At 36.1% G+C, this 22,537-nt stretch overlaps 2 protein-coding genes across 4 annotated transcripts in view; both read right to left on the bottom strand.

Moving 5' to 3' along the window:
• Positions 1-4,295, bottom strand: part of LOC141814479 (protein ROS1A-like) — a 7,701-nt gene extending 3,406 nt beyond the window's left edge. The window contains 6 exon segments of the mRNA XM_074702438.1: positions 49-149; positions 438-524; positions 1,248-1,361; positions 2,986-3,132; positions 3,548-3,634; positions 4,242-4,295. Coding sequence (XP_074558539.1) covers positions 49-149; positions 438-524; positions 1,248-1,361; positions 2,986-3,132; positions 3,548-3,634; positions 4,242-4,295 — 590 coding nt within the window.
• A 2,966-nt stretch (positions 4,296-7,261) lies between these two features.
• Positions 7,262-21,700, bottom strand: LOC141814329 (protein ROS1A-like). 3 transcript variants are annotated; one of them, XM_074702270.1, is made up of 20 exons: positions 21,614-21,700; positions 20,907-21,508; positions 18,518-20,830; positions 17,540-17,630; positions 16,814-16,998; positions 15,474-16,735; positions 15,307-15,386; positions 14,281-14,365; positions 14,116-14,207; positions 13,972-14,040; positions 13,749-13,785; positions 13,570-13,652; positions 9,952-10,392; positions 9,784-9,820; positions 9,654-9,711; positions 9,436-9,575; positions 8,980-9,045; positions 8,728-8,842; positions 8,604-8,642; positions 7,262-7,700 (listed from the first exon to the last, which is right to left on the bottom strand). In XM_074702270.1, the coding sequence occupies exons 2-20, from the start codon at positions 21,394-21,396 to the stop codon at positions 7,537-7,539; spliced, it is 5,847 nt and encodes a 1,948-aa protein (XP_074558371.1). In that variant the 5' UTR covers positions 21,397-21,508; positions 21,614-21,700; the 3' UTR covers positions 7,262-7,536. The 3 variants fall into 3 exon arrangements, with proteins under 3 accessions (XP_074558371.1, XP_074558372.1, XP_074558370.1); XM_074702271.1 differs by having other exon boundaries at positions 15,474-16,723; XM_074702269.1 differs by having other exon boundaries at positions 15,474-16,998.
• Between the last annotated feature and the right edge of the window lie 837 nt (positions 21,701-22,537).

Below are 22,537 nucleotides of genomic sequence, written 5' to 3'. Positions count from 1 at the left end.
TATTAAAAGTTAAAACATGCTTTTCTACTAAAAAGGGTTGGCATTCACCTTGAGAAGGCAAACTTGATGGAACTTGATTCTCTCATATCTGCCATTATCTTCACATCTAAATCAGGACTGATATGAATGGCATCTACTCGGACCACAATCTTCCCTTTCAAATCTTATGGATGATGGAACCTGCAAACAAAAATCTATGAGAACACACACCACACGATCAAAATATCTTCAAGGGAAATGCAATATTCCGGAAAGCAAGCTTAACATTGTGCATTTAAATCTTTTTATTTACTAACATTAACTCTTAAAACCATCCACTTATGGAAAATTTTTAACCTAAATTTTCTCTGTTTTCCCATGCGAAGCATGAAAAAATTCACGACTCTTACAAGAATGAGGTTGATTAAACACATTAACCATCCACTAAACTATAGTACCTGGTATTCTGGAGCACCTTTTTGTGAATTTGTTATCTCCGTTCTCCATGTATTTGGCAAGGTCTTTGAAGAAACTTCAGTTAGGACCTGCACCACAAGGCAAGCTAAATTTTGTTATCACTTATTTTTCCATGCTAACCTTGCCTTTGAAGATTAATAAATTACAAAAGAAGTTTAAGGAAGGAGCAAACAACATTGAAGGTGTTGTTGATTTGACTCTGTTGATGATTGGTTGGAGAGCTAGCATTGTTGAAGTAGCTTGTTTGAACACTGCTGGTTTCTCTGATTTCAGGTATTAAAACCTTTTGAGCGTTAAGATGCTGAAGCAATTTGACCTTCGAATAGAATTTCAATCCAGTGGATGGATTATAATAGCTCTACAAGAAGAAGGTGAAATGTTAAACAAAGCATTTCCAGACCATAAAATAATTCAACCTGTATTTTCACATAATGTTAAACTATCCTAGATGTGTTCCTGCTATCATTTTCCTTATGATCATCAAGAGGTGGATTGATTATAACAATAGATCTAGAATAGGAAAGAGAAATGTAATTATCCATATTGTTTCTGTTAAAAACACATCTTCAATTGGCATATATCAAACGATTAATCAACCTATTATTTTCACAAAACTATCCTAGATGTGTTCCTGTTATCATATTTCTTTTCATCACAAATAGGTCTTAGAACTTATCTTGATATAAGTGACTAAAAATAACTTGCAAAGTTTGGGCTACATCTACTTAAATGAGGAAACAATGACAAAAATGGAATCAAAGTAAAATAGTAACTTGAAACTTATCTAATACCTTTTTCTTCATTCCATGACACTTCCCTCCATATTGTGTTATGGTGTTCATAACCCAACCAGGAGGTAACCAGTCTCCACGTTGGCTCTGTGCATATGTAAAACTTGTTAGGATCTGATAAAACTCAACTTACAAAGATGTTAAATCAGTAACAACTTTGAATGTTGTTAAGTTCCTACGCTCAAAACCTACCTTCACAAAAATATGGGATACATATTATCAAAAAACTACCAATACTAAAAACATAAAAAAGTATTAAGTAGCAAATGCCTCTGATGTATAAATTGGCCATAAGACAAAAGATTGCTTGTTTTATCAAGCCTCTAACCTAAGACGAATGTAAATTTAGTAGTAATGCCAATTTTATAAGCAAATATAGGAAAACTTATGGACTGCCTAGTTCAAGTCATTTGGTTAAAGTTGAACCAAGGCTAACCTGCTCAATTTACAAAGACAAACAGTACTCTTCTCACAATAAGTTTCACACAGTGCCAATTTATAGTCATTTCAGATCACTAGAACTACTCTGATCGATATTTCAATGGCATAATACAAACACAAAACAAGTAAAACTCAAATAGTTTAGGTGCATGATTAAGATATATACTTGATCATTGTTGTTCACCTCGGCATCTTTATTATTTTCTCTATCCAATTTTAGGAATTTGGATAAATATTTATAATGCCCATGCACCACATGGACAAATATCTAGTTTTTTCACGAGTAAACAATCCTAAATGTGTTCCTATTATCATATTCCTTTGTATCACAGTGAGGTAATTATGTCCCCTATTGGGGTGTTCAACTATTTGAATCTTATGCCACCATTGAACTCCAAGAAAGGTTACAAAACTAGTAATATTCAATAATAAACTGTTGCAAGCACTAAAACAATAGATAAGATCTGATGATATCAAGATTAGAAAATGACCACATCTTCAATTGACATCCATCAAATGTTTACTGGATTTTATTATCCACACTTGCATACTCATAAATGAGACATTCATTGACACTTTAGATGCTACTTTTTTGAAAAGGATAACAGCCTTATAACCAAGCTTTTAGTTATCAACTACATTTTAATTTTCACATAGCAGTAAATAAAAGTAAGACGTTTAGTTCACAAAGAAAAATATTAACATAGGCATTCACATGTCTTTAATCTATGTCATGTATGCTTATTCAGTCAGACAGCCTGTTTGTGCAGTTGAAACAGATCTTGGTGTCAACATTCATTAAAAAATGTACCATAAACTTTGTTTAGGATAGGAAGACAAAGAATATATATACAAATCTACCTCCATTCCTATTCTTTAAGATATTCTTCCTTATCAGAGTATTAGAACGGAATAAGTTTTCTTTCTATGTGGACAATGCTAATCAAAGGTACCCTTCCAAGTTCCAATTGCCTTCCAATTTATCTAAGCATTATTGTTTATTGCCAAACCGGTTAATTAAGTCACACAAAAACAGTTATTATATTCCCAAATACTAAGTCTTGACTTTCTCTTCTTCATGATCCATCCATTAGGCAAGCCTTCCAGACAAGATTCAATCAATTCGACCTGCATCATTACGTCAGTTAGCATGCTGCTGTCACTTTTTTTTTCCATGCTTAAAAAAACTTGCCATGGAAAATTCTTGTTATAAATGTAAACCTAATCACTATAAGAGAAGTTTATAAAGGAGCAATCATTGTGAAAAGCATTTCCATTGATGAAAGTATGAACTCACAGGTAATTCCCTTCCTTCAGTTTGTGGCTCAAATGATTTTCTTTTCTGGGGTTTAACAACACAACGAGAAATATCTTCAGTTAGTATATAACGATGAGCATCCTTCAAGGACCGAAACTCATATCCACTTTTTGGATCGATGTACACCTATAAAGAAGTACAAAAATGAAACTCCATCCAACAATGAGATTATCCAAACAAAAAAAAATCTAGCAAACATAAAATGATTACACAAGAGAGATAGCTATAGCTACACAATGATGCACAATCACCTAAGATTTTGCTACTGAATACATAATACAAGGCAAGGAGAAGAAATAGAACAAAATCAATATTTGTCATAATTATTTGGGGTCACATGGAGGGATCTTATCACTAGTTTTGGAGAAGAAATAGGAAAGAAATATCTGAAAGTAGAGAATTGGGAACAAAATCTTGGGTTAAATATAATATAGTACATCAGTAAAGGATATTTTCACATTTTACTAACAGTTATTCATTCAATATTGGAAACAAATATGATTAAGCATATCAACTACGAGAACCAAGATATATATAGTACCTTGAATGTTGAATTACCAAGTCTTGAGTATCTGATTTCAGAAACCCATCCATCAGGCAAGCCTTTTAAACGAGATTGAATTACATCCTGCACAATGATGGAACTTAAATTACAGTGTTACATAACAAAACGAACAACTTCGTTAATCATAAAATGACAAGAAATTTCAAGGCACATCGTTTCTTACTTAGATTGATGGATCCAAGTTCTATAGCTCTAGCCTTAATTCAAGAAAAGAGATGGATCTAGATGCAATCCTTAATAAGGACAATCTAACTCTTATATACTTTTTAAAAAAAGGAATATTGATTATCAAATCAACTCGTCTAGCTTTTATAACGGGTGGAAAATTAATCTCTCACAAGTGGTTGATGAATAAAAGTATAAAATGAGGGAACACAATCGGCATTAACTCGTCGCACTTCACCTGTATCTTGCAATAATAATAATAATAATAATACAATTTAAATTCCACCTTTTGCATGACAAGAAAAGGGTCTTCAAACAAAATGAGGAAACACAATCGGCAATCATCATCATGTCATACAGATTTTAGTATTGGTAGTATAAAAGCGATGCATCTCTAAATTAACCATTTTACAAAACAGGGAGCGCTAAGAGAAGAGAAAGAAAATATATATATATATACACGACCTCTCTAGAAGAGAAAGGAAAAAATATATACACGACCTACCGATGGCATCTCTCCTTCCCGCATTGTCTCGTTAACTTGCTCCCGTGCCGTCATTCCCCGGCGTGGTGATAGTTTGGAAAGCCAAAGCTTATATAGAGACGCATTCTCTATATAAGAGCCAAGTTGGTGGTGCATCAAGATTCGTGCTTGAAGAGATCAAACGTAGCGAAACCCACTTTCCGCAGTATTCGATTAAATCAAATCGAACCGAATCGAATTAATCGAAAACCGAATAAATTAATTTTTTTAACCAATCGAACTGATCAAATTTTTCAATAAAAATCAAACAAACCGAACCGATATTTTATCAGTAAATTCGATTTTCAACCGAATTAACCAATTTTTTTTAAATATTATGAATATTTTACTAGGATTTATAAATTTATTTATTTAAAATTTATAAATTATTTTTCTAATTCGATTAATTTGGTTTATTCGATTTAATCGAATAAGAAATTTTAAAACCGAAATCGAACCGAATTAACCGAAGAATTAACCAAATTTTTAGAAAAAATAATCGAAATTCTTCTACAAAAGGTGGATCCGCCACCTTAGCGCGCGGCCCTACAAGGTTGGCCCCACGACCATCTGTGAGAAGGTAAATCGAGAAACTTGGTCACGATGCAGGAGGGTATTGCCTGGCTCCGCCAGGATTCAAACCCTTGCCCTCTTCTGCAAGTCTGCTATGTCGTAACCAACTCAGCTATGCCCCGGGAGCAAAATAATCAAAATTCTGAAATAACCGAACCGAATTAAAAATTTGATTTGATTTGATCAATTTATTCGATTTAACCGAATTTTTGCTCATCCCTATTTACAATCCATATTTACAGAGACACATTCTATGTATAAGAGCGCAGCTGGTGGTGCATCAAGATTCGTGCTTGAAGAGATCAAACGGAGCGAAACCCACTTTCTGCAGTACATATCTCAAAGTTGTTTATAGAGACGCATTCTCTATAGAAGAGCCAAGTTGGTGGTGCATCAAGATTCGTGCTTGAAAAGATCAAACGGAGCGAAATCCACTTTCCGCCGTACATAACTCAACAAGTTGTTGTAAGATTCGGATACAGTCTTGCCATCCAACAACGCAGTTGCAGCTAAATTATTTATTAAAATCAACTATTTAAATATAAAAAAATTAGTATTATCTTCTTGCTAAAAAATATTAATTGTATCCTATTTTATAAATCATGAATTTTGATAATTAATTTTATATTTTTGAATTTTTAAAATTATTAATTATTTCATAATTAAATGATACACGATTATAATTAATTTTTTATTTAATTTTAGATTTTTAATATTTAAATTTAAATAATAAGAATTTTTAAATTTTAATTTTAAATTTTTATTAGTTAAATTATTAATTTTAGTATTTATCTGGGTGGAATTTGAATTTATCTTATTATTAGAATTGTATTGATTATTTAATTTTAAATTATTAATTAAATTTAAATTATCTAATTTATCTTGATAATTATTATTTTTATGTTGTTTGATTAAATTATTATTAATTTATTAAATTAATTAAAGTTGAATTATTTAATTAGGGCATCCATAATCCATCCTCGTTATAATACCCTTCACCTCATTAAAAAGCATAAGGTCTACTGTCACATACTTATTATAACAATATATCTCTTTTACTCACATTCCTTTTAACATTAACACTCATTATTTATGGGTCCCACCATCTACTTAATCATCTTAAAATTTATAATTTTAAAAAATGTTGAACTAACTGTTAAAAAATAGTCGTTAAAAAACTAACCGTTTTATTTAATTTTTAATTTTAAAATTTATAATTTTTTAATAAAAATTAAAACTAATCGTTAATAGCCATTAAAACTAACCGTCTAATAAATATAATTAAAAATTAAAAAATTACATGTGGGATAAACCCGTCAGAGGGCTGGCCCACCCCACTAGCACTTGAACGCGTTCAAGTGGAGGGGTGTTATAACACCCCTCCATATTGGTGTTTAATACCAAAGGGTGTTATAATACCCCCATTAACGCATCCGTTGGGATGCTCTTAGAGCATCCACAATGCAAGGGCGTTATAATGTCTTCGACCTCATTAAAGCGCATGGGATACACTGCCACATACTTGTTATAACATCATACCTTTTTCACTCACATTCCTATTAACGTTAATACTCATTATTTATGGGTCCCACTATCCACTCAATTGGCCGTTAAAAAATAACCATTAAAAAATAGCGGTTAAAAACTAACCGTTTTATTTAATTTTAAAATTTAAAATTTATATTTTTTTAATAAAAATTAAAATTAACCGTTAAAAATAACCATTTAATAAAAATAAACAAATAAAAAAAATAAAAAAAGCATGCGGGGTGGGCCAGCCTGGCCCACCCCGCAATCCTTTAACGCGTTCAAAGGATTGAACGCGTTAAAGAATTTTAACACCCCACACTGCTGTGGGGTGTTATAACGAGGCATTGAACGGGCGTTGAACGCCCCGTTACATATGCCCTTATGTGTTATCTTGGTTAAATTGATTAACCAATTGATTTAATTTTTATTTATTTGTGTATATTAAATATAGGTAGGTTTTTATCCATTTATATATTAAATATATTTTTATTAATACACAAAATATATGAAATCATATCAACATCTTTAAAAATATATGTCAAAGTTTCTCTTTGCAATGTGTCATAGTTGCGATCACCTCGATTGCCTTGTTCTTCGACCTAATCCTATTGCCACAAGAAAATTGAAAACATTAATGTTTCTTCTTGGCCATCGCGAAAGTGCCCTTCGAGTAACCAAGAACCTATAGATGCATTTTAGAACAATTCAAATCGTTATTTCAAAAACCACAGAACATCTGTCCATATGCTTTTGGAACCAGAAGGATCAATTAAGTAGATGTTTCACTTTTTTTTTCTGAAAGCATCCATTTCTTGGTTCAGTCAAGTTAAGCTGATGGAATGCAAGCTACTTCAACTACAACAAAGTTTTCTAGACTGTCTTGTAACTACAAATGAAAATAATTAAAAAAATGAATCAGACTAGCATTCTTCTTAGTGAAACAATCAACAATTCGTCTGAAAGATTATTTCACGATCAGCGTTGAGAAGTCCTCCGCTTGTTCATAAGTTAAATGGATGGCATGAATGAGTTGAATGCAGAAACAACAATTAGCTCTGCTGTCAGAAGGGTTTGCTTATTTTGAGCTTCAGATTATTGAATCATCAAATTTATAATTCAATGTCAGCACCTCTAAACGGATGGTTAGTCCTGGTGTTGCAGCAGTTACTGAGTTTCAAGCAGATCCATTCTGATTCGTCTTGGTTGCCGCCTTCTTTGATAGCTTGGTTTTATCTTGTTTGTCATTTTTCGGTGCCTTGCTTGCGGCAATGTGCAATCTTGCATAGAGCGGCCTTGGCGCCCTTGTTTTTCTGTCGAATCCTCTCACACAAACAAATCCTGCAAAAATATTTGAATCTGTTAGACAGTCAAGGTAGCATCTTTGGGCATTCTAAGAATTTAACTAGCAGTATAAACACAATCGAGGGAGACAATCACTTTCATCAATCAATCATTTCTTGGATAAGGATTGAAATATAAGAAAAAGAATCCTCCTTGCAATGAGCTCTACCATAGTGCCATTGCTATTATAATGCTACTTATGCTGCCTTTCTCCTGACAATAAGTTTTAAGTCTCCTTGTGCCATGCCTTATCTGCAGGCTTAAGCTATGCCTGTTCAATTCATGCCTACATCACCAAATCAAGCTTCACCTCAATTCCCACCTAGTCTGCCAGAGGTAGCTTGATCAGCACTTGCTCCGCCTCAAGCAGACTTGTGAGAGGACACTGTCAAATAGAAGGGAAGCTCAATTCGCACCTGATCCACCTTGAGGGAGCCCTGCCCTGCACCTGCTCGACCTGGAGGAAGTGTACAAAGAGTGGCTGGAGCTCCACTAGAAGGATGTCCGCCTTACTAAGCTCAGCCTTGAGAGGCATCAATAGCTATCGAAGTGTCAAAGGAGGGGGCAGAGAAGGATTCCAAATGCATTGGAGGATAATATGGATGATTTTGCATTGCACCAAATGCTGAAGATTCAAAAATTATTTTCTGAAGAAACAAACTGATCCTAACTCCTACCTATTTCTTTAGTTCATGGAAGTCTATTCACTAATATCTATAAGTCGTGCATAGTAATTATTATCATGGTAAAAATATTATGTTTGTCCTAGTTACATTTTCAGTTATCTGTACTTGCTCGTCCTATTGTGTTTCTGTATGCCATGCAGAAATTGGGATTCACTCAATAACTTATTTATTATCAAAGCAATGAACACTGCAATTAACAATTATCACTGCATACCTCTCCAAAAGCAAAGTTGTATCTCCTCAGTAGTTAGACCTGAAAAGCATGGGCAAATATTATTTTATTGCAAGAATGCATCTTAGTAAGTTTCAAAACCATGAAACAGATGCTGCATTCATACCCTTAAATATAGATGGCACTGATGTTCCGAAATAAACTGTCCTCCTAGGCAGATTCCATATCCAGTCCCTGGGTACATCAATTGGCTTCTGGCTTGTCTCGTGATCTGCAAAGACCTGCATTGATGCAAACATTGCTAGTAAAAAAACCAAATACAGACCCACCTGTTTCTAGGGACGACTATTTTCAAATTATAGTTTTATTCCTAAAGGGCAATGCATATCATCAATTTCGTGATCAGATAAGTTATCACCTCATTGACTTGGAAATAGGTTCCATTGAGTGGAAAAGATCCTCTCATAGCTGTTCGACATGGAATCTGTTTGTGACAATTTAAGAGAGAAAGAATCTGATGTCAGTATTGAAAATTTACACTTTCTATTTTATTTTCTTTCTTTCCTTGTTCTTTGGTTTTGTGTTTACTTGGATGAAAAAGAAAGGAAAAGGAACAAGTCCAGAAAATTGTAAACAGAAGAAAAGGGAAGAAAATGAGGAGAGAAGTTCAAGCCCAGCATCATTTCATTTCCACCTAAACCAGGAGGAAATGAAAGAAAAATCTTCCCTGTAAACTTCCCTCCGAATAATTTTTCTTTTTTCCATTCCTTCAACCAAAACTATTTTCTTTCTCTCCAAGTACACACAAGATTAACATTTGTCAATAATTCTTTTGAAAATAATCCAAAACCGATAAACAGGTCAAAATGTTTACCAAAATTGTTCCTCTAACAATCTGTGCCTGTGCTTCTCGTCTACTGCTGCAGGTAAAGCATGTTGCCATGTTGCATAATGCACCTGTTTCGTGCAAGTTGCAAGATGCTTGTGGTGGTTCTGTAGATTGTGCAGTTTCACCTAAAAATATTTTCAACAATGTCAAAAAGAGGAAGTTAATTTCAGATTAAAGTTTTCAATCAGTAGAATGAGTTTTGCCTGGAGTCCATATAGCCAGTAGATAGGAAGAAGGATCATCTGTCTCTCTTGCATCCAACTGTGACGTAAGATTAATAGATGAAAATCACCACCAAGAGTAATGATAAATATTGTCTATAAGGGAACTTACCCCTTCCAAGAGAGGGTGTGAATCTGGAAGTTCATATCTGTATTGAAGACAATTAGATAAGTTTGTTTCACTTGAAATAGACATATTTCATTTAAAAAAAAAGTTTGAATATGGAAATCATGGCTATTTTTTGATAACTTAAGATAAACCCAGCCTTGAAATACTTACACATGATGCTCTGTTCGTAGGCGGCTAACATTCTTGAGCTTTGGCATGGGAATTGAAGCAACCCCTGGGTTGATAGAGACTAGAGCCTTTGACATGTCAACATCTTGAATCTCCATGTTGTTTGCTTGCATATAACTTTGTAAGTTCTGTGTGAATTCTTCAATATTTAGTTTAATTCTAGGAATTTCATCTGGATCATCATAAAAAGCATCCTCGATTTCCCGTTCTTCTATTTGACCACATTCAGCTTCTGGTGTTGCAGGTTCCTCAATGATAGGTCCATAGTTTTCTTGAACAGTTATGGCCTGCAAGTCACTGATTCCCTCAATCTGATATGCAGGTCTTGGATTGACACCCAGTACATGGTTGGTTTCAGAGGCAATGGGCACAGACATACCCACTAAGCTTTTTTCCTCTGGTCCTGGGAGTGCCAATCTAGCACTGCAACAAGAATCAATACATTAATAGTGAAGTTATGAAAATTGTATTGAGCCTATGTATATAGAGTATAGCAATTACATGTCTATATAGAACATTGATAAAGTTATTTAATAATGTATCTTATGTTTCATTATTTTGACAAGTAATGTTGATTAACAGATTATGTTTTGTTTATTCTATTGAACTTCAAATTTTAGTTAACAATGATTCTTCTTTTCTGCAAAGGTGGAATCCGCCACCATAGATCGGCCCCACGACCATTTGTAAGAAGGTAAATCGAGAAACTGCAGTTGGTCACGACGCAGTTTAGATTCTTCTAATTACATGCGTGGTTTTTTAATCAATTGTTTAGATTTTAATTTTTTAAATTAAAATAGTCAAAGTTCTGGCCAGGCATAAATTGTACGAGAGAAGGAAATGATATTATTGAAAATTGACACCATGACATATAAATTCAAAGATTAACAGATCAGCCATCAGACTAGCAACACCATACTAGTGAGTAGCCTAATAAGAAGTTACTTTTCATTGCCCTTTCTAAATCATCTTGTTCTTGATAATCGATATTGATTATTGTACACTTATAATGGCATACTCGGACATTCATTTTGCCTTACAATGTGAGAGTCCAATATTGACAGCTTGGTTATGTGATGGTCCTTTATTGGGATCTGAGTAGTCAAATGTGGGAACAACAAGATACACTATCCTAGCAAGAACACCATAGCAAGGACAATAGTAAATTCTTGGCAAAGTGTGGTATGTTGTAAAATCCTAATGCACATGTTATTAGGTGCAGTGTTCATGCCACTAATCCCACCATACATGCACTAATGACTTTAATACCTAATGCTGCCCCTTTCATGCTAGAGAATATAGATACCATCTATGTTCGACTTGTTATGTAAACTAAAGAACTTCTCACAAGCAAACTATAAACTATGCAAGACAATAATGAAACCCAGAACATAATACTCACATGCAGATGCAAAAAACTTAAGAAAGAGTTGGAGCATACAAAAGATGATTCCTTCACCTTAGATCAGCACATTGATAAAGGATGAAGTGAGACCACTAGATATAAATCTTTCGAGTGGGCTTCTTTATGCAGCGACACATACAACAACAATTGGTGAACGTATGAAAGGGAGTAGGAAGACACTCGATGAGGGTCTTAAGGTCAATGTGGTGCATACAATAATATGCAAACATAGCAACAAAATTGGAGGAAAAGGAAAAAAGATTGAAGAATTGGAGGAAAAACAATTACAATGACCAGATAGCAAAAAGTAGGAAGAAACCTAGAGGCACATACCAATAGCATAAGGAGTTGCTTGGATGGAAGAAAACAAAGAGGAACAGAAGCGAACAGAAATAGATCAAAGCAAACAGAAGAAACAAATTTGTAAGAGAAACAACTACTGATGAAAGCTGGAAATAAGAAGACGCTGCTGAAAATAAGCAAGAAGATGATGTTGTTGAAAAGAAGTTTGGGCAAAGAGAGGAGAAGAGACGGTTCTAGAGGAATAATTTTGACAAAATGCAATAATTAGTTACTAAAATCACAGAACAATTAGAAGTTGATTAAGTAAAAATGTTGTCTCAAATGGTAGAGATGTCTGCTAGCAAATTAGATGCAAACAAGGTGAGTGCAAATGATGGTCATCGAATCAACATGAGGAAGTCATCTCAGGAAATCAGCTCACATATATGGTCACTCAGGCAAGTGAGACATGAGGAACGATCATGCACCTAGAGAAAGCACTCGCTAAAAGAGAATGAGTGAGAGCAGGGACGATGAGAGATGAGACGAGGAGATAGGGAAGGTAGTTGTCACATTGGAATCAACAACCTCCCCCCATCAAGGAATATTTTTCCTAATTCCCATCTACGAAAGGAGCTCTAATATCATGTAGAAATTAGTAAATTATATCTGTTAAGTTTGTGTAAAGAAAATACTGCATTGCTTGTTACTAAGAAATACCCCTTACATATCATACATAGATTCAGCCTAGAAATCCTAACCTAAAACACCAATGTGGTCCTAAACCACTATATATGACTCATATACCCAAATAACTCTAAATTATTCCCTTAAGTTGGAGCATAGTTACAATGTATGTTTAGCTTGTTCAATAAACTTAAAAAGTTCTTAGAAATTAAAATGATTAAGACATGACTATAATGAAAAAAGAAAAGCACTCATGCAGGTATCAACATATTGGCCTAAGAGCAACATGCTGATAGAGGAAAGATGGAGATAGAGAGGATCGAGTGAAATTTTAGGACAATTCTCTTGCAGTAGTGCAAGGAGTAGCATATGGTAAACATATGAAAGGTGAGAAGGAAAACACATGATGATGTCCTGGTAATGATAAACTGAAAGGATGAGATAAAGCTTTTGAAGACCAGTTTCTCAATTGGGCTTCCATAAAGCAGCATGTGCTGCAACACATGAAAAGATTAAGGTTGTGTTATGGAGAAAACAATGAGGTGGAAAAAAACATCAATAATTTGGGAAAACAAACTGTGGAAACCCAATGGAAATATTCACTTCCATATGTTTCCTATAAAGGGTGGAAAATCTCTTTGGGAAAAGTGATGCCAACCAATCGCAGACAACCACATTGGAAAAGTGGTGTTAAAAAATCCCCTTTACATAGTATATATAAGATCCATGACAAAACCATAAAACTAAAACCCACTAATCATACCCTAATAACTCTACTACCTCCATGAACGACTTGCTTCTTGCATGTTGACTAGAAAAATGTTATTTGGGGGGAAAACAGTCAAGACTATTGTGTATAGGATTCCAGTTATACGTGCACACCCTCTTCTTGAATTTTTTTCAGTAACTACTTTTGGCTTGAAGTTCGAAGTTTATATGTGATTGCATCCATCCCTACAGAATTTGCTCAATAGAAAGAACAACGTTGTCATCTTCATCAAGTAATGTTTGTCACAGCTATTTAAAATCGGCTTCGTGATTATATTTCATTTCATTCCTACATGGATAGGAGCCTAGGATAGTATACCAAAATACATCTTATGGGTGAAATACTGTAATATGGTTGTTTCTTTATTGTGTGTACCCTTTTTAGTTAAAAATATATATATCTTATAGGTCTTCTTGTACTACAATGTCAAGCAGTAGATGTTATTCCATAAGCAAACCTGGCAAATGCACTTGCAAAGTGCTTGCATTCTCCTCTCATCGGGCATGCATTGCAGTTCGGCTTACTTTTTGTGCAAAAAACCTGCACAAAACTTGTTCTATTAATACATGTATCTGAAATAATAAATCTAAATGACAAATAATATGTTGTTCCTCCAAACTAGTTCATAAATTTCACCTTTCCAAAAGTAATCATTTGGTAATGCAACTCATATCTGCACAGTCAAGTACACAGGTTTTACTGAGTAAACAGTCAATCATAAGTGATAAGAAGCTTTAATAATGAATTTGGGACATCTACTGATGCAAAAATGGCAAATGGAGCTTGTAAAATTCCAGAATATAATGTTTGATAGTTTCTAGTGAAATTACTTTGTTTGGAATAAGGTATATGAACTTACAGAGTCCGCTGGTCCAGCTTACAGAGTCGCGGCCAAAGGTACTTTTGAACAGTGTCTAATATAGGGTAGCTTTTAAAAGAAAAAGGGAAAAAGTTTAAAAAATATCTTGGTAAGTTGGATGACTCATAAAATAAACAAACATACAGCTCTAGCAGATGCAACTGCAGGGACTCAGGCAAAGGTTGTAGGGGTACCCATCCCAATCTGACAGCTATACGACCAACATTTGTATCAACCTGTGAAAATTGAGATCTTAAGCAGACATGTGTCTACTAAACACTATTGAGCAAAAGAAAGTGGAAAACTTACAGGAAAAGCTAGATGATGAAGTGTCAAAAGCCGCACACACTCAACACTCTTGAGTCCTAATCCTCGTATGCTTAGGAGGTAGTCCCTAACAGTAGCAAAAAGTTACAAAACAACATTTGAAGTATAAAATAATGCACTATCCTAACAAGATTCACAAGGTTGCGAAGTAATAGGCATAATTCCATTTACCAATTATTCTTGATTCATTTATATAAAGAAATTTTGCTGACAGTACTACAAATTTTAACTTCCAGGCCATTGATTATAGCAGACTGCTGGCTTAGCTTAATACATGACTTCATCCAGCCATAGTATTCTTGTCACTCATAACCATTTTCAAAATTTAGGCACTTTGCTAAAATAACAATCAAGGTTCAAAATCTCTAAGGCATGCTGAAGTTTTAATCTTTGACTAGAATGATACTCTTTCAGTATCGTGCCGATGTTTCAATGCATGTTGCCAGAAATCAATAGGAGTTGAAGAAGAAAAGAGATGAAACATAGGAAGGAGACATTGTATATGTCAAGCATGCATGCTTTAAATCTTATACCATGCCGAACCAAACGGTTGAAACATATCATTCTAATAAATCATAAAAACTTGATACCACTCAGCGCAGACAATGTTTCATTCCTTTGCTTCATCTCCTTCCTCCTTTAACATCCAATTTGTCACCGACACTATACATCAGAGAGTCGGCACGATATTGGTTCTAGTCAAAGATCGAAACTATGACACAGTTAGAAATTTTAACTGTTTCAGTGAACAATACATTTTAACTGTTTCACCTAACATGGTACGAGTTTTCAAACCATGATAGCAATACACATGGATACAAGTTAAGATGAAGATAAATCAATGTAGGTTTTGTAATTTGTCTTATCATTCACTAATATTCATTATCAAAATCATAGGTAAAGCATTATGAAATAAATGAATCTACTGTCTACGAAACTGACAAAATATTAACATGTTTCAGATAGTATGTTAGAACAAGCATTATCATAACATTTCTATATTCTTACTTGGTTTTGTCTGGTTCAACTTGCCTTAACCACTCTAGGTCAATGCTTCCGTGATCTCTGACCAGTCTATTTAGGAAATCCTGCATGCAAACCAAAGCATAATAAATAATCATGTTATACCTAGTGGTAAATAAGAAACATTTTACAAGTTATTTTGTCAAGCATACCTTTATCCTATCTGCCAGCAAGTTGTTCATTCCCCTCTCTCTAATGGTCGCTGAAATTTCTTTTACATCAGCAGACCTTATTGCTTCCCAGTCAACTGAATCCATGTTATGCAGGTCTCTCTCCTTCTCAATGCCACCATAACATACCTCTTTCCGCAAACTTTCCCAGTCATAGACCTTTCTTTCATTATCAATCTTTAACTTGTTCACTTTAGCTTTATTTTTTGGTGTTTCAGCTGATAACCTATTTGAAATGAGAGCGTCATCATTTTTCAAGTCTGATTGGAGACTCTTAGATATTTCCCATGGATCCTTGTCATTATGCAAGACTTGGGATTTTTGCTGGGTATCATAATGTTGCTTTTGTAGGTCAAATTCAGTGGCCTTTTTGGTGCTCCGAGTCTCACAAATTCTATCCTCTTGTTGGAGTTTGATTGAACAATTTTCTGATATAAGAGAGCATCCCTGGTAAATGGATTGACCTAGCAAGGCTTCATTTAGTTCAGTTCCAAGGCTGCTAGGATAGTAATATGGCTTTCTGAGGCAAGATTCTGCTTCTGCACTACAGAGAGGTTTTAGAGAATTTTCGCATGCATCTGAAAATAAACCAATGGCAGTTTGAGTCCCAGGAAAAGCTTCAAAATTCTGTGAATGTATCACTCCAGAAATATTGTCTACTAAATGCTCATGGGATGAACTTAATTTCTCAGTTGTGTTTGCCTTTTTTATTTCTGATAGATTTGAATCAGGATGAGACATGCTTCTCTTAGTATGTGCATTGACATGCTCCATGACTGTTAATCCTGAACTTGAAGAATCATCAAATAGATGTGGCAATGGAAGTGCGGCAGATAAATTTGTCTCAGCATGCTTATGATCTTGAGAATTGATGACAGGCATTAAAATGGATGGATTATTGTTTCTGAGATTGTCTGATACATCCAAGACATAGTTTAAAAGCCCAGTGAATGAAGTTGACTTGTCAATACCATGACACAAATTTTGCACCATTAAATCTTCTGCTCTAATGTTTGGCAAGGAATTTATCCCAATGTGATCGATTATCTGAACTGCATTTTCTGAAGAATCTTGAGATGAAACAACAGAGTCTTGGGAGGAACCAACATCCTCCATTGACCATCTGTCTTCTGGCTCTGCTACACATGCACATCCTCCTATCTGTGTGTCTGGGGAGTCTGACTCTCTATCTGGTGATTCATGACTGGCACCCATTACATTTTCCTTTGAGCCTGTATAATTAACTTTAGAACAGTCATATATTGTGCAAGTAGTATTATTAATAGAAAATAACTCATTATTATTTGTAGTTTTATCCCCACCAGCAACCAAAGGTCTTGTGACATGCAACTGTCTATCCACTGTCTGTCCGTGCAATTTGCTAATGCCATCAAGACATGGTATGCGGCTATCTTCGTGCTTGCCACATGTATCTTGTTCAATGAATTCTGAATTTTTGCACCTTGACTTTAGAGGGAATTTTGCAGCAAGTGCCATGAAAGCAGAGCTGTGATGATTAATATGATCATCAAAGTGCACGAAGTTGAGCTAATGAGAAAACAGATTTCATTTTCCAAATTTCATTTGTGTTTAGATTTCTCATCCACTCTACATATTTTCTTGGAAATTCACTCTGCCCTACTTCAGTTGGTTTTGGCAAAGCACCTAAAGTTGGTTAGCCATAAAAATTCCAAGATTCCTCTTGGTTTGGCTAGCAAGACAAATTTATTATTAGGCTCACCATTGATCAAAGGTGATATAGTATTGGGTCCATGTGGTAGCCACATCATGAAAAAGTTGAACTTGGGGGCAAATTAGAACAAAAAAATAGAAAATTATTTTGCAATTAAGATTTATAGCCATATGTAGCTACCACATGATGATCAATGTTAGTGGTCCTAACAGAATATGGGTTGGTCACAAACCAAAACAGATCTAGAAAGTGAAGGGATTAAACTAACATCTTCAAAAAACATGGAGAATTTTGCAAAAATAGGTAAAGTATTGGGTACAAAGTCCCAGAATGAAATTATTCTATTATGTTTTACCTTGAAAGATGGTCTGAAACATTTTGGGTAAGAAAAACACCAACTACTGAGTCCACCACTGAACCTTTCCACTTAGTGAAACGCCTATCTCCTACAAGACGAAAGAATAGAGAAGTAATATTCATAGAACATGAAGCACTGAAGGAGTCATGGCTAGTTTTTTATAAAAATATGATTAGATAAAGAGAACACTTGAAATTATTGACTGTTTGATATGGTACAAATGTGATAGATAAAAAGTTAATTTTCTTGACTATTTGATATGGTACATAGATGACAAATAAGGAGTACAACTTATTGACCACATGATCTGTTCTGCACAATCTCTCCCTTTCATTTTCATATAGTAATATGCATATTTATAATGTGGATCTGAGCTGTAAGACCTAGAAAATGAGAACGGAATTCAAATTCTTCGCCAAAAAATTTCATTAATTCAGAAAATTGCTTGCTAAATATTTCAAAACAAAACAGACAATAGTTATAGCACATCCTAGTTACTATATGAGAAGCCTTGACTGATGTTTAGGGGCTAAAAAAATTAGTAGTACATGTAAGAAAATCATATTACTGTTTTGTTTTATTCAAATTGCCAAGTTTATTGTTTAGGAGTTGGACAACTTCAAAACATATATAGAAATTGCACTATTATGCTCAATCGTGAGGAACACTAAAAATTCAGATAATTTCATTGTTTAATAAACTTCAACAAATTGTCTGTCATGGTGCTGCACAATTTAATATTATTTATATTGTCTTTGTAATTTTGCATGGTGCCTGTGCCATGGATCATCAGTACGCCAAAAACAACCACTATACTGAGTGGACAGGCATTAGTGGAAACTGGGGGAAAAACTGGCCACTGAACTGAAACCATTCAAACTGGTGTCTATTTGCACAAATACACCATTGAATTAAAAGGAAAAAAAACCATTAATAGCCCAGCAGTATTGAATAGTCAAACTGAAAGAAAGTTACCTTGGACAAGATGCATTCGCGCAATGAATGAATCTACGCGCCCGCGAAAAACTTGCCTTTCTTCTTCCCACCATTTTTCTTTTTCGACATCTGTTCCCTGATCATTGTTACCCACTTCCTTCCCCATTAGAAGATTCCAGACCCTATTTGTCTCATGATCTAGATCAACCTTGGGTCGAGGGCGTCGTTTCTTGGTGAGATCAAATGGGCCTTCATATGGAACAATAACACCATCTCCAACATAAGGAACAATAGCATTTTGTATATTAGTTGGATCAGATTCATAAATCCTAAGATCTCTCAACCTACAAGTGACATCATCCAACAAATTTGTATATGGTATCATCACATCTGAATTTAAACTATCTATACTCACAGTATTGCAACCCTGCTTTCTGAAATCCCTTGTAGAAAACATAGGTAACTCTGTAGTCTTTTGACCCTGACAACACTCAAAAGGTATCAACTCTCTACAAGCCACCTTTTGGCCTTGCAAATCCACATGATACATATCTGTAATGTGAGTTCCATTTTGAGCATTTTTATTCTTCCTAGGTCGTTTTCTTTTCATCTCAACTTGGTTTTCCAGGCAAGTGCTGAACTCATGATTGTCACTATATTTCTCCTTAGCTCCAAATATTTCTGGTGGAGTTGACAATTCGTTATGCGCAAAAGTATTCAATCTTCCATGCCCTTTACCAGGTTTCATCATATTGTTATGCTCTGCCACAGATGATGCAGGAGTTACACAATCGGGTCTAAGATTCAGATCTGATCTTGTCACTGTGTTGCCTTCAGTTTGATAAAGAGACAAAATATCTTCAGCATCTAGCTGGTTTTTGAGGTTCACTAAATTTCTCACATCAGCCACAGAAATATTCATAGATGCATCCAAAACCATACGTGTCAAGGAAGAAGTGACACATGATTTGAGTTTGTTCTCATTCTCTCCTCTCTGCTTATCAAATACCTGAGATAAATCTGATTCATTGTGACTTGCATCCTTATATTCAATAAGTTTCTCACCAACATTGGCACATGCATATTCCTCAAGCACATGGTCAGTTCTTTTCTTCTTCTGAAGCAAATTAAATGTCTGCTGTGAATCAAAGTTTGGAGTGTTGTTAAGGAACTTTTTCCTAGCTAATTTTTTTAAATTTTCCCTTCTAGTAGACTGAGGTGTAGGTGGATTTTCTGATACCGTTGTACACCTATTGTGAACTTGGTCAATTGTAATTGTTCCATCACTGCCAGCTTGAGGATATGTCTTTACAGTTTTCTCTGTGAAACTCATTTGATTATTTGGCAGCTCATCTATAGATCTGTTGAGGCTAAATTGAATTACTGGTGGTAAGTTGTCCATCACCTCCAGAGACCCAGTATGAAGCATATTTACTGCTGCATTCCTGTTAGTAGTGTTGCCAGAAGGGCACGTCGCTTGATCTAGAGATTCCAGATTGTATGCAGACATCACTTTTGATAATTCAACAGCATTTCTATCTGATTCAAAGACCAACCTTCTTCTAACTGAGCTAGTCCCGCAGATATACTGTGGATCAGTTGCTCCATGTGGATTGCTGATTGAATTAAATAAAGTGTTCTCGTCGCTAACCACATAGTTCCTCTTATGCAATGAGTTGCTTCCTATATCATTTGAAGAACCTAAATCAGCATTACAGTGTGGTAGAGTAGTTTCACCTTGTTTGTCGCATAGGATCTCTGAAGAGGCTTGGGCATTTTTCCTTCTTACGTACTTACGCTTTTGAGAGGGGGTTTTGGGCATAGGAGTGGTTGGTTTTGGCATTCTAGCTGGTTTGCCTTGTTGAATGACCTTAGGTCTGTGTTTTTTCATTTTAGGCTTCTGTTGTGGCATCTTGTTCAGGTCAAAATCACTGTTTTGCAGCTTTCCTTGTGTCATTTGGTTCCGTCTTTGATCATGAACTTCTTCAGGTATAACAGCAGCCTCAACTTCTGTTGATTGTTGAAGAGAGAGTAGTAGCTCAGGCGGCATTTCCATTCCTGAATTTGGTATAACTGGTAACGAAGGAGGTGGTGATACAAACTCTGAAATGCCAAACTCCACTTGCTTTGGAACTGGAGATTGTGACATGCATGTACTGTCCCACTTATCTTGTGCATTTGAACTATCATCTAATAGGTCGATGAATTGGCAAAGTGAATAATCTTGCACAAATTTATTTTTCTCCAAACATACTGGTGTACATGGATATGGTGTCGCATCTGCTCCACCCATGCTTATTGTTTTTCCCATCAATGAATTAGTATTGGGTGTTGAATTGTCAGCCAATCCATCTACAAACATGCAAGAAAATAAATTCAATTTAAACAATGACAAAATGGATCATCATCAGGTGTAAGAATTACTTACAGTTATGATGGTCTAGTTTCAGGAAAAAATCTTTATCAGGCGACAATGTGTTAGGAGTAGCAGCAACTCCAAGGTTGTTGCCTGACTGAATTAATGGCAAGAAAAATGGTGAATTGTTAGAGATGGCTGCTGCGTCTGCAAAGGCCATCAGGTTTGTGTGAGGTGTCTGTTGCCATCCAACAGAAGAGTCACCGGTGGTCGCCATGCCAGGCCTCATACTGTAACTACTGGCTTGGGGAATGTAAACCTGACTGGAATAACCCAATGCAGACGCCGGAGCACCTGAATCCTGGAATTGGTCAAAATAACCCGTCGCAACTGAGGAACTCGATCCCAGAAAAGAGCTATGGCTGATGTTGCTGCCGCCACTGCTGTTCCCATTCCAAATGTCAAACAAGCTCATCTCCAACTTGCTGGGCACAGGTGTTTCCATCGTGACTGGAGCCCAAGGTTCTGGATCCCAGAATGGACATCCTTGATTCAAATCCATCACTTCTCAACAAGACAAGCTCGGACCTTTCACCTCAGTCTTCTACGAGAGCTTCAGTTCCCATGGCCTGAAGCCTCACTGCAGGAAATATCAGACCCTCCCACCTTCTCCACTGTAAGAGAAATGAAACCGAAGATGAGATTTGGGGTGGTTTCCTCGCTGCTTCAGCCAAGGAAAAAAAAGGAAACAAATGGAAATAGTAAATACAAGATCACACCTGAATCTACACACTTAAATTCTCAAGGATGTAACACCACGGTTACAGCTCCATTTCCATCTCCTCGGAGATTTCACGGGGCAATGAGGAAATCTGCATCAATTTGACATCCAACAATAAAAATTAGCCCACGGCGGCAACAATCGACAAAAGGAAAACGAAAAATAATAGAAAGGCGAAAACTTGCAGCCACTAAATCGATCCCCATACTCTTCTTCAACCACTGTAGATGGATGGAGGCGGCTAAACTCAAAATACGAAGACAATATCTCAGCTGACTGCCTTCTGCCCTCGCAGCGGCAAGCACTGCTTGCAGATCTTGCCGCCTCCGTTCCTCACTGCTAGAGAAACTAATTGGTGGCTCTCGACAGAAGAGGGGCAGGCGGCGGTCTTGCAGCTCGCGCGAGGAGAACCAGGTCGGCTCTGCTCGCTCGCGTCAAGCTGCTCGACCATTCGACACTGAGTGGCGACGCGGAGGAGGGGCACTCGCTGGTGCCGCTCAGTTTCGATCAAGATCCATAGACGAAGGTGACCCGAAGGGAGAGAGGGATCTAGCGGGCGGCTGAAAAAAAAGAAACTCGTGGACGCCTCCCAGGCGGAGATGAAACAGGGGAAGGAAGGCGGATGAGGACGCGCTGCCCGATTCCTGCGCGATCTCGCGGCCGGGTGGATAGAGAAGACGGCCGCCGTTGTCCGGATCTGGCGGATTGGAGAACGGTTAGATGCCGGTCGGATCTGGCGGTGGTGGTTGCGCGACGCGGACCCTGAGGGTACAGGACGCGGTCGCATGGGCGGGGAGGGGCAGTTCACGCGTGCGAAGGGGAAACCAGAGTTTGGCTTCAGTTGTAAACCGACGCTATTACTCGTGTCAATATAAAACTGTAATAAAATAATTCGTACAACTATATATATAATCTATTTTTT

The sequence above is a fragment of the Curcuma longa genome, chromosome 21 (assembly GCF_044706935.1).
Source record: "Curcuma longa cultivar G26 ecotype Majalengka, Jawa Barat chromosome 21, ITB_CL_G26_1.1, whole genome shotgun sequence".
Classification (NCBI taxonomy): Eukaryota; Viridiplantae; Streptophyta; class Magnoliopsida; order Zingiberales; family Zingiberaceae; genus Curcuma; species Curcuma longa.
This window is presented reverse-complemented; position numbering and strand designations above follow the sequence as displayed.